We start from the raw sequence: 14350 nt of genomic DNA on the forward strand, positions 1-14350 counted from the left end.
GAAGAGTAATGAAAGCATATAGCAGCTACCATGGTAACTAAGCCCAGCCCCAAAACTCTGATTAGCAGAATATCAGTGAGAGGACCCCTGCTGAGACAACACACACACACACACACACACACACACACAAGAGAAATATACTCTTTTATTGGTCATCTGTTAGCATCACTATAACATAAGGACAAACACAAACACAGATGCACCAAAAGAAGGAAAAAAAAAAACAAACAAACAACCCCCCCCCCCCCCCCCACACACACACACAAAATGACATAAAGCAGACCCCTGCTGAGTCTCCGCATAAACATGGTTTAGAAAAAAAGCACACTTGCAGAAACACACAAAACACCTCTGCTACATCTATAGATGGACACACAACTACAGACACAAAGATGCACATAAACCGCTTTATTTTAATTATTTGTATAATGCTTTTTGTTATCCTTGTCATTAGTAGCTGATTTTTTTCCACTCATCAATGTTTTTTAGCAAATTACTAAAGAGAAACTTCTATGCCAAAGTCGGCCATTTTGTAAATTGCTGTGATGACTCAATAGCAGCGAAGAGCCAGAAGACAACTGGTGTGGTATGAAACAGATCTCTGCCGTAAGATGTCGACAGTAAACCATGGTAAATAAGAATAAGCCCTGGGCATCACTGACAAATAGCACATAGCTAGATCTCTGTGCCATTTATATTGCCCTCAGTAGATACGACTTTGATGAAGCCATTTTTTAAACTCCAAGAATCTGCCAGGACTGTCCAGGACTCAAAAAAATGATACCTGATATGATGAAACTACAAATCAGAAATTGCTTGTTTTGTAAGTCTCACTGGTGATGTGTCTCTCCTTTCTCCCTGTACATAGTTAATAGAAAGGTCAGAGGGGACTCTTTAGAGAGATGACTCAACAAGGGAAACCGATAAACTGCAATGCTTATGATGGGACCTAGACAGTGATGACAAATCTGCAAAGGCTTTAAAGTTACATTATCTGACAAATCACATATCAAAATAGGGTAAAAAAACAAACAAACAAACAAACAAGCAAAAACAAGACAATCAATAAATTCCTGCCAATATGGCCACTGGTAATATCAATATTTTATCATAAGGCTAATTTCTCTCATTTGTGGCACTAAATCTGACCATGTAAGTACCATGGCATCTGTGTCAGCTTGTGCATAGGCACACTCAACAAAAGGTCAGTAAATGTTGTTTATGGATGACCCATGAGAAATTAAAATCTTCCACCTAAACCACTGTACTATTGAGCATATATATGCTCATTACACTTTGACAAACCAAACCTTTTAACTTGATGAAAAGTGGTTGTCATGGCTGAAAATGAAGTCTTTATTTTTTAGACTCAATGTGCTGATTCCAGTCTCTTAGTGACTAGAGGGAAGTCTGCTTTGGTATGAGCATTACAGCATCAGGGAGTTTCAACGTGGCAGTAAATACACTTAAAAAGCTTAAGCTGTAAATGCAATTAAAAGAAAATTTGATTCCTCATTTGAGTTCCAAATTTCAGCTAAAGTGTTAACCAGCCAATTTTTGCTGTAAGATAATACAGGCTCCACTGAGTCACCACAGTAATTATGAGAAAAAAAGCCAACAGAATTGTTTACATGTATAGTCCTGCAGATGCATTTTACTGCACATGTACACAGAAAAACACCCACAAATGGATGCAGAGCAGAATGAGGCAGACACACATTAAAAATTGAACACTCAAATTTATTAATCACCTCAAATCTAGCCCTCAGACACCCTCTGGTCCAAAGCCCTCCAAAACCAAAAGATGAGCCCAGAAAAGAGTCCCTTATGTGAGCTGGGGCTGAGACAAACCGCTCCCTCTCAGACATTTTCTGGCTATTATCACAACAACACTGCTTTCCAAGCACCAATCAGTTCCCCAAATTATGTCAAGAAACCATTTTCAAACATTAGAAAGAAAAGAAAAAAAAGTCAAAGTAGAGCTGGGCAATTTCAAAAGAAATTACGATTTGGCAGAATATCTACTCCACTGTTAGAAGCACACCAATAACAATTTTAACCAAGTACATTAGTGGTCACTCTTTGTGTAGAGTGGAGTTGAGTGGGCAGAGATACACGTCCTCCTACAATTTCTAATGTTTAATGAAACAGCAACGTTTACAGTAACAACTTCAACTCTTTAAATTATATATACACTCCTTTGGCAAGGAGCGAGGCACACCCAAGGGTCACTGAATGACCAAAACACACACATTACATGGATGCATCCAGACACAAACACAGACACACGAAAATGATATATCATAGACTGATACAACAGTTATATATCAATCTTTATACTTGATTAAATAAATTGTATAAATATTTATACCACTATTATTGTGTACACTCAAATTACTTTGGCAATATTTTTTTTTTAGAAGCACCGTGCCAGTATAGCCACTCTGAATTTAACTGAACCGATGAGAGCAAAAGTGAGAGGGAGAGGGAGAGAGAGAGAGAGCGAGCAGAAGCGAGAGAGCGCAAGATATCTCTAAAGTTCCTATTTACTGTACACAGGCTATGGTTGTCTTGTAGCTTTTTAACGCCACCAGCTGGTACATACTGGTACTATAAAGTGTTTCTCTCTGCATCTTGTTTCAGGACAGTTTTTTTCCTCCTTCCTCGGTTAAAGCTTTGATTATTGTTGGCATGCCTCTAAACAAAAGTACTAATTATCTCCACATGCAGACTAAAATTAAGCAAGACATGCTAAATCAACCTTTATGTATTTTGTCGTAGATAAATTTAAAATTTTATATCAATAAATGTGCTCCTCCTGGTATTTACTGCCACATCGTGGTGTAATTTTGTACTGCAGGTCTGAGGATCATGAAACGTTTTGAAGGAAAACAGACTTCCCAATTTTTTGGTTACTTACCGCATTAAATAACTTGTCTGAAATATAATGACTGTTTTGCTCTTTCTATATTTGTACTATTGAACATATATATGTTATACTTTTATTTCTAATAAATAATAAATAAATAAAATTCCATAAATAAAATATCTATAATTGCATTGATAATGTTTTGGGGTTTTAAATCTGTGTTGGCACACCTACACTATTGTGACAATTAGCTAGGAGCCCTAGTATAAATTTTAGACTTGAACATTTTATTAAGATTGTGTTAGGTTAAGGTTAAAAAAACATGAGCAAATGAGCAGTAGCTGCTCTCCCTAAATAAACAAATAGATAGAAATTTTAAAAATCAAAAGGAAATAAGTGTAAGTCTATTTAATATGTGTGTGTGTTCCTGACCTCAGAAACAGGACTGTCCACTCCAAGGTCACGACAGTGCAGAGCCAGTAGTCCCATCACTCTGAGAACCTTGCTCCGTCTGCAAAGCATTTTTCATTTTTGTTTATTATGTTTATTGTCAATTTTCAGCTTGGATTTTAACTCGGGATTTTCTAAAAACATTTTCAGTTACTGATTTTATAAAACTGGTCATGGTATTTAAGTTTTCCAGCATCCTTAGAAGAAAAACACAACACACAGCAAAGAAAATGTATAAACATCAAATTTCTTACAGCATGCTTAACCACTCTAGATATAATCATAGGAAATGCAGTTCATAAAACAATGTTTTAAAAAAAGCATTTGGGAGAGGATGTAGAATCGTGCTTCTTCTAATTATTCAGTGGCTTTTCTTAAATCATAATGTTTTGACACATGAGAATTTGGCACTTTAAAAAAGCAATGCTACAGTGTCCCTGTTTATAGAGCAAACACACATTGTGTACTTACATGTCCCAGTTAGGAGCTTGTCTCAACAGGTGGACCAAAACTAGAAGCTGAATGAAGGATTGAGGAAATTAGGGCAACAGGAAGAAGGAAAAGGATAGCAAACAATGTAAATATGTAGAAAATGATGATATATTGCAACAAAGCATGGAATCTAAGCTCATTGTGACTTCTAAAAGGATTGTTAATGAGTGTGTTCGGTGTTTTAGTAAAAAGAAATCTAACTTTTTTTCAAATTCTAATTGTTGAGTGGAAAAGATGAGCAGTATAAAAAACAATTATCATTACTTTATTTAATCACAGATATAAAAAGTATGGTTATATCAGTAATAATACCATAAATAAAAAACATTCTAAATATAATTTTCCTGTGCTTTTGTTAATCTTAATCTTAATTTTTTTTTTCAGGTACTCTGTGCCCAAAATCAGATTGAAAGAGGTGTCTTTTTTTGAGCCCTGAATAATTCTATGAAACTGCATCCTTGTGCGGTACTAATGACTCCCACTTGACTAATGACTAGCTGGGAGCAAAAGCATGACCCACACACCTACACCCTCTTACTGAAGTTCTCTGTTGACAGGGCAAACAAACAGACAAAAAAAGACAGCACAAGGTCAGTAGAAAATGAACAAACTGGAAAACAATAGCTCATTATAAATATTCAATTGTACAGACATGCCAGTGGAAAGATTTCCAACTATAATCTTCCTCGGCTAACACTAAGGATCCCTTGCTGTCATGTAGGGTTGAGATATTAAATATATTCTATTAAACTGCACAGTTATGCAACTGTTCTCAAGAAACCCAGCCGGCAGATCATATTTCAACAGGAGTCTAAAACAAATATATGTTTTCCTACCAGTCGTGAGTTAATCAGCCTGTTAGCGATAACTGTATGTCCAACCACACAGCAGAGGTAGCACAGGAGGTTGAGTTTGGATCGAGTGGCTGTGGAAGTGGAGTGGCTCTGTTCTTCAATGGATGAACAAAGCTGTGATAGAAAGACAGTCCACTCTTCATCACTCAGAGACTGTAGCTTCTCACCTGCAGGAAAATAGAGAGGATTCCAGATAAAACAGGGACAATACACTGAGATACTTTTTTGCTTTTTTTCAGGACACTAAACTGACTTTGTGCCAGCTCAAAAAACATACCCGAATATGCAGGTACACATAGGGTTTTAGGATCATATCGCACAGGAGTGTTCTTCAAAATCTGTTAAATATAAAGAGAGCTCAAAATAGTCAATTGTAGCTGTTTTTTCTACATTGCTAGTAAAGGTTTGTTAATAAATTTCTTATTCTTATGTAACGTAAGAAGGAGCATGAAAGTTTCCCGCTAAGAAGACTTAAAGAAGACTAACAGAGGTCCGATAGATGTATTTTAATGAATTAAAAAAAGAAATATGAAACAGCCAGCATATCATATAATTACATGCCTTTACCTTGGGGTTGTCAATGACTGGGGTGACAGTGAGATCAAATTCAGTGTGGAGAAGATCCTTCACACAGCATGTAGTGTCAGTACAGTTACTGGTAGTGAGAGTAACCTGAGGTGCAATGTTCTGATTTGGACAGTCAGATGAACTGCAGTTTCTGACTGAGTTGGCACGGGAGCTACAAGAACAGGAAGAGAAGAGTATGGAGAGCAATGTATGGTTTACTATAGACGTCTGAGTACCACTCATTCTAGGTGTGTGCCTACCATAAGACTAAGTCGAAAGCTTACATATCACTTTTGAGACACGAGATTCACATTCTTCCTCTGGAATAATTTACCTGTAAACTTGTGCACTGAAAACAGGAACAAAACTCTGCAAGGGAAACTAAGAAAGAGTGAGAACAGAATACCTGAGCAAAAAAATGGCCTCAGTGCTGTCCTCATCCAAACCACTCTTTGGCTTCAGGTCTGAAACATTATCTGGAGAAGTAAGCACGTGTGTACTTAAAGACACATAAATCTGTGGTATGGTGAAAGATGAACCTTACATCATAATAAGCAGAAATCAGATCTGCACAATAGAAACTACTAGTATAATGTAGACCTAAAACACACCAAAACCAAACACAAACAAACTCTAGTACAAAAAATGGTAAAGCAAAACAGTGGAATATAAAACCAGATTAATGATTAATTAATGGTTTGAAGCTAAATACTGTAAAAAACAGAATCTATCACACATACAATGTTCATATATACAAAAATGACTAGTGTTAAAGTACAAATTAAAATTAAAAGTTAAGTAGCTTACTGTGGCTAAGTATTAAACTTTGTTGCTTAATCTAAACCACACAGACTTTGATGAATCTGTTACCTAGTGTGAATGACTTATTGGACTGCAGTGTGCGGCACATCTGCTGACTCCCAGTTAACTTAGGATCGTCTTCAGGTTCTCCTTCTCTTCTTCTCTCCCTTAACACTTCACTATTCAGGGTCAGGCTTTGGCTCAGGGCTCCAGAGGATGTGTGTTTGACAGAATTTTGGCTGTCAGTCCTTCTGTCACATGGCCTGTCGGTTGTTGTAAGAGATGATATTAGTTTCTCAGACATCCCATAAGCTAGGAGTCTGAGGGCTAAGTGGTTGTTGGTAAGGCTCTCTGCTTGCCACGGATGGAAAAGGTCAGATGTGTTTGTGTGTCTGTGGAGGTAGTGAGAACTACACACAAAGTTCTCACTACTTTGTGTGTAGAAAATTAACATGAAAAGATTTCATGTTCATTTTCTTTCTTTTTCAGGTCTGAGCACTGGCTGAAGTTACCCTTTCTAATGTGTAGCAGAGAAAAAGGAAGTATTTCCTTTCAGATGGGTTCTTACTACTGGATCTACTCGGTCAGTTGGTGTAAGTGAAAGTGCTGCATGCAGAAAGCAGGACACATGAAGTCTACTCATGAATGCACCCAACTATTATCTGCACTATTCTTGAATGGATCCAGTCAGATGTTGCAGGCAGAAAAAGAAAATTTAAAGATCAATTCAACTTAATCCATCGGTTTTCTTGTATGTAGCTCCATCGGATAATGCCAAGAAAAGGCCTATGCTGAAGCACATGAGTGAAAATGGCGATACAGAACCCTTTCTGCAAGCTGTTTCTTTTTTTAGCTAAATTCTCTGATATCAACCTTTGTCAAACATGATTCACATCCCCACTGACAGCCAAAAATAACAAGGAAAAGAAATGCTGGTAAATATGTTGGACTTTTAAAATCAAAACACATTAAAAAAAGGAAAAAACATAACCTACCTCAAACTACAAGAAACAACCTCCTTGCAGACACTTTCTTCCTCTTCATTTTCTTCATTCTTCTCTTCACCTTCTTCTGCATCCTCTTCCTCCTTTATTATTTGTCTCCAGAAAGGGTGAGCAAGCAGCTGTGGCCAGTTCATCCTAAAGATACATCGAAAAATGAAATGCATTATGAGTAACACTTTACAATACGGCCCACAACTACAGCAACTCCCCTGTAATTAAATGGAACTTTAATTACTTTATTTGAAATTACATTATAGTTACATTTACCTACAAGTAGGCTCCCTAGAATAAAGGGTTAATAAGTCAGGTTTTTATAAAAAAGACATAATTAAACTGTAGGTAAATTTAAGCATGTATAAATAATTTTAAGTAGTGCCTAAATTCTGGGTATTATACTGTATGTATTATACTGTATTTTTAAATACTGCATAAGTATTTTTAAGTACTGTGTAATTTCTTGGTAATTTTGTAGAAAATCAAACTACATTAAACTACAAGTTAGACTTGGCTCCATTACACAGGCCTGCAAGTTTATTTTTTCTTGTAATTTAGAAAGGGATACCTTCTCGCAATGTATTTGCAAAATAAAAGGACAGTTAAATAACAGAACATCCATCATGCAAGCACTCAGAAGCTTCAGCTAATGTCATTAGAACTGGGAAAAATATGATCAGGCCGCATTTCCAACCATGATTCTGGCATGGCTGTTGATGCCACACAAGTTCGTTTGGGTATTTCTATAATTACTTATCTCACTGCAGTCTGCACAGCTCTGTCGAACTGGAGTGAGAAACAAAAATACTCCGTGAGAAATACCTTGATAATGACAAAAGTCTCGGGAGAATGGCCAGAGTGTGCTGACCTGACATTAAAGCCGAAAAGAGCTCTGATAACCACTCTGGGGTGAGCAGAAGAGCATCCAAAACATTTACAACTTCCAGGCAGATGGGCTACAACAAAACAGGACCATGTGTGTTCTCTCCTGTCAGCCAAGAACAGAAATTTGAAGCAGCAATGGGAACAGACTCACAAAAACTGGACAATCCAATAAAGGAAAAATTAATGATTATGAATAATGAATTTTAATTTCTGCTAAGGCACACAGATGGCAAGGTCAGACTGTGGCATAACTAGCATGAATCCATGAACCCAGACTGCTTTGTGTCAGTTCAGACAGGTGGTGTAGTGGTGTGGGGATTTTTTGTTTTCAGCACACTGAGCATTCATTCATTCATACTGATCATTCATTTATTAAATCCCACTGCCTGAGCAATTCTGCTGAACATGTGCATCGATTTATACAAGCATCTGAGCATCCAGATGATGAAACTATAGCAACTGTATCAGAATTGTAAGTGTTCATTGTGTGTGTATGAGCTTAACCTCCTCTCAGGGTTTTTGTTGAGCAACCCTTTCAGAAGACTCTGGAAATCCTGGCAGGGAGGACCTGCAGAAACCACTGTACAAAGAAGACAATTAATCAAAGAAACAACAAGAAGAATAAAATCAACAATTATCTGTTAAAACTATTTATTTCTAAATATCAAACACTATATGAAATTTGAGATCTTTGTGTGTGAGTCTGTGTCTGTATATAATGATGTTGGTGTGCGAGAAAGTGTTTGTCACCTGTCTGCCTGGGAGGTGGTGGTTCCTCATTCAAGATCATCTCTCTCAATTCAGTGTAGTTGTCAGAGCAGAAGGGGGGTTTACCTACGAAACAAAAGCAATATAGAATAGTACTTTATAACATACTACAGGCCAGAATTAGTATTTTCTTTAGTTTGAGTCTGTTTGCATATCAGTACCGGTGTACATGTAGTATAATATACAACCAAGAGACCAGAGATCACAATTCATATTAGTTTCTGATCCTTCCAAAACCTCTGGAGCACTGTAAGCTGTAGAACCTGAAAATATACACACATAGATGCACACAGAGTAGTTTAAAAAACAGATAAAAATAAAGTATACAATATAGTATAGTCTTAACAAATTGTAATATTTTTTTAAAGATTTTATGCTGCTATTTTTTTAATATCACCAAGATTTCAAAACAACATATCCCCACACAAAACTTTTTTTTGTCATTGCCTTAAGTGAAATACCTCTCCTAAAGTTGCACACCCAGAGCACTGGATGCAACATGAAGTCCTGGCTTACATTTCCATCTGATTGACAGCAGCTACTAACAGCTGTATATCTTTAGAGCCTCTCTTATCTCTAATCAGCTGGTTTTATACAGTCAACAAATGATAGCAAACAGAAACAGCATGATTACTAACCTTGTAATCTTTTCTTTAAGTTGTCCGTGTTCTGATTGCTGTCTCCTTCCTCTATCTCCTCAGATGCAGAGAACAAGGTAAGGAAATCCTGCAGAGTCTCTCCCTCTGCCTTAGACAGACAGAAGTTACCAAACTTCAGAATGCCGCTGCCATCAAGTAGGATCTATGAGCAACAGAAAGAGAAATATTACAACATTCATATATGATAGTAGCATTGCTGTTATACACTTACATAGAGATGAATGCAAGTACGAACCTTAGCAGGAGTCAGGTCAGAGAAAATGATTCCTAACTCATGGATATGTTTCAGTCCTTTGACTAAGTGCCATCCAAACCTTCGTACCCCATCTTGTGACAGGCTTCCATCAAGGGCAATTACAGACTCCAGGGAACCCCCTGAAATTTACAGCACGTGTTTGTATGCAAGTTTGGCACATGAGGTAAGCACAGAAAGAAGAAAGAATGACACACCTTGCATTGCTTAAAAAAAAAAGCACATGTGGTTACAGACTATACCAACACTGAATATATATGAGTAATGGGGAAAAGCGCATTCTGAAAGGGCATTTATTATTAAAAACTTAAAATGTTAAAGTAATTTAAGCCGTAACTGCTACAAGTTGTGGTTCTCATCAAATATCTTTGATATTGGGTACTGTTTATAAGAACTGCCAGGAATAATGACTGACCTGTACAAAGCTCCACCACCAACCACAGGTGGTTACTTGTCTCATACCACTCGTAGAAGTTTGCTATATTTGGATGATCCAGATCCTGGGTGAGGCGTACCTAATACAAGAGTGAATCATCAGAACACTTTAAAGCAGGCTTTTTACGGCAAAGCTCAATGGCAAATTCCACCTAAAAACATCATGCACTAATCATTCACATGATCTTATTCGATATGAAAAGCACACTGTATATATGCTGTGTACTGTGAGCAATGGCTTTAGAAAGGGAGATCATCCCTACTTAGATTGCTGGCCCTGCGACTAAGACATGCACAACAGGCAGAAAATAGATTGACAGTTAGATATATCAATACTAATCACAACCTTCTTTGGGCTATTAAAAACAACTCTGTTATTGGTATATAAAACTAATACAACTAGCAGATGTACTACTAAGTTCAAACATTGTCCTACATGGTTAGTAATCTCAGGTCTCTTGGTCTTGTCAGTGCATTTGATGGCAACATAGTTGAGATTGCCCTTCCTTCTTCCTTTATAGACAACTGAGTTGCGGCCTGCCCCAAGCTCCTCGTACAGAATGAAGTTTTCCATTTGCTGTGGAGAGAAAAAAAAAGGTATGTACGTATGGAATATTATGTGCTCTGGCACATTTGCCACGTTTTGATAAATGGGATCTTGGAAATCCTGTCATAAATTTGTTTTAACAACATCCAAATACATATATGTAATTAAAGGTGGGGTACTATATTTGTTGGGGAGCCACACCTGTAAAACCATCCGCCTGATTACCTTTAATAGCGGAACACCTGTTTTACGACAGCAGCTTCATTAGTGTGAGCCACTTTTATAACGAACTCTTAACATTCACCCAGAAAGACAAGAAAGTGTGTATTTTATGCTTAACCTTTATGTGTGAAAAAACATATATGTTATGCAGCATTAACGTAAACTTTGACATAACGGTTGACCTCGGGGGCTTCATGGTCTCTCGTACTTTCAGGAGCTCAAGTAGTTTGCACTCTTTGAACAAAAAAAGTTAACACTTGAAGTGAAAGTAATTATAAGAGACCTGCACACGCCTGTACACAGGCTCAGAAAAACATTTGCAATTAATGCTGAGCTTGTTATTTTTTTTACACTTCACATTAAAGTAGCTTCAAACCTACCTCTTCAACGACCCGCTGTTTGTGAGCGGAAGAGTGATGGGTCGCATTGTTCCAAATGGAAGAGTGGGGGGACTGAAATGTTGGCATGAAATAAAGGCTGTAACTACTCGTCATAGACATTATATGTCCATACAGATAAGTAATTCTATTTCATAAGATGTTTCGGTTTAAATAAGATGTAAGCAAAACTGTGATTTTGTGGAAAACGCTGTATTAGTTTTAACCTGATCCACCTTCAAATGGTATATTCCCACGTTGCTAGGATACTAGAGTGAACACAACAGACAGCGGGCGCTTGGAATCCAAATTAAAGTGACTGTAATGGCTTTTTATAGTAAACTATAACAGAGAAATTTATAAAACTCAGTTTTAAATTTGTGTTATAAAAAATAATTTTCGGAGTATTTCTGACTATTCCGTAGGTAGGCTCTAACTCTAGTCATACTCCGGTCTTCAGGGTCTAAATGCGGACAAACACACGGGATCCATGTGAGAGTGTAGAATGACGTCATTAATTGAATGATATTGGCAGACAAAAGGCCTTACAGTGTTTGTCAGCCCACAGGGCAGCGGTGACACTGATGAATGGAGTTAAAACTGTGTGAAATGTGGTCATGTGTGAGACGTTTTCCATTGTGGCTTTGTAAAAGGTGATTGACTTTGTTGAAACTGAAATCTTTTTCTAAACCTAACCAAACGGTTTTGTTTCCTCACTCTAATCAAACTATGTCTGGAAATGAGAATGAATTAAAAAAAATGAAGCTGGCTCACGAATAACTTAATAAGCTAGGGATGCATGAATGTCACTCTTTTGCGGCAAATTTCTCTCCATATAAGAGCAGGGAACGGTGGAAATCTGCATAAATTTAAAACTTCCCAACTAGTTAGGTTACATAAAGATGCCAGGGACGATTTCCGGAGAACATATTTCATTCAACAAAATAAAAGCCAGTGATGCTTTTAAGGCATTTACTACAGTTTTTTGTTATTGCAAAGTTTAAGTAAAGACAAACCATTACATTTCTTAACCCGGCTGTGTAAATACACAATGACAGCTTTCCTGGCTCAATGAGATAGACTGTCTCGATGCATGCTCAATCATCCATGTAAGTAAATCCCAAAAAGTTGATTCTGTTCATCTGGGAATGATATAGTAACTCCTATGCAAATCCACTTAAATTTATCAAAAATGTGTATGTGTCCATACACTATAATATGAAGAAAAAAATAAGAAAAGTCCTACACTGAAAATGGAAATGGAAAAAAAATCAGACATTGTCTAGGTAAATGATCTTTCTCACTATCCGTTGTATTATGTTAATTATAGTTTTTTTTTATTTCCTCTGAAATGTGAAGAAAGACGGTGTAATATAAATCTATGGTTTGTCAGATAAATGTAATTTCAATTCAGATTTGATTTCTTTTCATTTAGATCTCATTTATCTTCGACGCACGAGCCATTTATAAAATTTATGCTGATTTACTGCATGCTGTTGTTGATATTTCGTCAATGGAGGTTAGCCTCGTGGTTTGACAACGAATACTGACATTAAGTAGTTTATTTTTGAAATCTCACAGACCGGAAGTATGTAGTGATTTTTTCCTGCTTGGATTCAGCTCTGCTCGGTCAGCAGCTTTGTTTCAAGCGCCTCACATTCGCTCACTCTTGCCGAGGAAGTAAGAAAGCGGCACAAGTTTTGTGAACAGACACGGGGTTTGATTCAGATTACACCCATCGCTGGTTTGCTTCTCTTATTTCCGGCCTCGTGTTGAGTTGGTACTGTGACCGGCAGCATCACGGATCATTTTATACCGCCACAGTGTGAGCAGGGTCCGACGGAGCCGCTAAAGTGTCCTTTGGTGTTGGCCCCCCACCCCAAAACAGAAACCGGAATCATTTGGACTCTTCGGGGAAGTTTGCGCCACAGAAGCGGTAAGAAGTGTTTCACGGTGCTGCGTGTGCAGGTTTGAAAGTTTGCCGATCATGTGGAGCAGGTGCAGGTTGCCACAAACTGGTACCGCTGAACTGTCACCCTAAAAAAAACGGATGGGAACCCTCTGTGCGTTAACCTGCGGTGAGATGTTTCACTGCATTTCCTTTATGCGATTTTGTTTTAAGTGACAGTTTTTGTAACCGAACTAATCCCTTGAGCTAGATCGACAGCCTAATAATGGAGCCGTGTTTGCATGAGAGCCATCTGTCTCATGTATTGCCACTGTTTCTAGTCCTTGCCTGTCGCTGCTGCTTTGGAGTGGGCACCTTTTAATAAGATTAAGGTCAGATTTAGGTTGATTTAATCTTATCACAGTAAACCTGTCTTCATTCATTAAAAGCAGCCGAGGGTCCCTCGGTCTTCACGAGCGGGCTGACAGATTACCACAACCTCAACTTTTGCCCTTAATGTCAAGTGACATGAGGTTATTATTATCATTTCTCAGTTTAGAGAGTTGGATCATTGCCTCTGTGAATAAAACCTGGATATAAAGGTTTTTTTTGGAACAAAATACCAGAAAATGTATCAAATTGAGCTTTAAAATCCAGTCAGAAAAAGGGGGACTCGGACAATACACCCAATTAGGGAAGAGCCCACCAGAGAAGTCACAGCAACACAGTACTGTAAATTCAGTCCATAGTACACTAAACTCTTGCTCCATTTATATGCTCTCTAGAGGCTTCTTGCATCATATACACCATCTTTGAGTAGGCTGCTATACCAAGTTGTTCACACATATGAAGTATCCCTTCACTGACTTCCAGTGAAGCTAGGAATCTTTCCTGTTATTATCATATATAGCTCCACATGGACAGGTCCCTGCTTATATAGCAGAGCCTCTTAAACTTTATCACTGCAGCCGGTGTCTCTGATCCTCTAACCAGAGTCTCCTAACTGTTCCTCACTCTACTTTTAAAATGAGAGGTGCTCATGCTTTGAGGCTGTGGCACCCAAACTGTGGAACAGCCTTCCTCAGCCAATCAGGTCAGCCGATTCCATTATTAGTTTTAAACAACAGCTGAAAACACATTTTTATTGGTTAGCTTTCTCTTAATCTTTTCCTCTTTATTTTGGGAAATCGTTTACAACTCTTTGTATGTATGGAAATATGTATGTTGGAATGCATGCCTGACCACATGGCTGATTACGCGTCTGTATGTCTGTGTTTGAACATGT

The 14350-nt window shown here is 37.7% G+C and overlaps 1 protein-coding gene across 3 annotated transcripts in view; it reads right to left on the reverse strand.

The window, feature by feature from the left end:
- Positions 1–11272, reverse strand: part of ulk4 (unc-51 like kinase 4) — a 72860-nt gene extending 61588 nt beyond the window's left edge. The window contains exons 1-16 of one of the 3 annotated variants that reach the window (XM_031742675.2): positions 11181–11269; positions 10468–10608; positions 10012–10111; positions 9579–9718; positions 9323–9485; positions 8846–8947; positions 8667–8750; positions 8421–8496; positions 7029–7172; positions 6103–6296; positions 5639–5708; positions 5233–5404; positions 4943–5003; positions 4648–4832; positions 3791–3837; positions 3302–3380 (exon numbers count right to left, since the gene is read on the reverse strand). In XM_031742675.2, coding sequence (XP_031598535.2) covers positions 3302–3380; positions 3791–3837; positions 4648–4832; positions 4943–5003; positions 5233–5404; positions 5639–5708; positions 6103–6296; positions 7029–7172; positions 8421–8496; positions 8667–8750; positions 8846–8947; positions 9323–9485; positions 9579–9718; positions 10012–10111; positions 10468–10608; positions 11181–11267 — 1845 coding nt within the window. In that variant the 5' untranslated portion in view covers positions 11268–11269. Of the gene's footprint in view, positions 1–3301; positions 3381–3790; positions 3838–4647; positions 4833–4942; positions 5004–5232; positions 5405–5638; positions 5709–6102; positions 6297–7028; positions 7173–8420; positions 8497–8666; positions 8751–8845; positions 8948–9322; positions 9486–9578; positions 9719–10011; positions 10112–10467; positions 10609–10779; positions 10800–11180 lie in introns of those variants that run through there. The other 2 variants (XM_039620241.1, XM_039620242.1) reach the window with 2 other exon arrangements.
- Between the last annotated feature and the right edge of the window lie 3078 nt (positions 11273–14350).

Source organism: Oreochromis aureus, linkage group 11 (assembly GCF_013358895.1).
Source record: "Oreochromis aureus strain Israel breed Guangdong linkage group 11, ZZ_aureus, whole genome shotgun sequence".
Classification (NCBI taxonomy): Eukaryota; Metazoa; Chordata; class Actinopteri; order Cichliformes; family Cichlidae; genus Oreochromis; species Oreochromis aureus.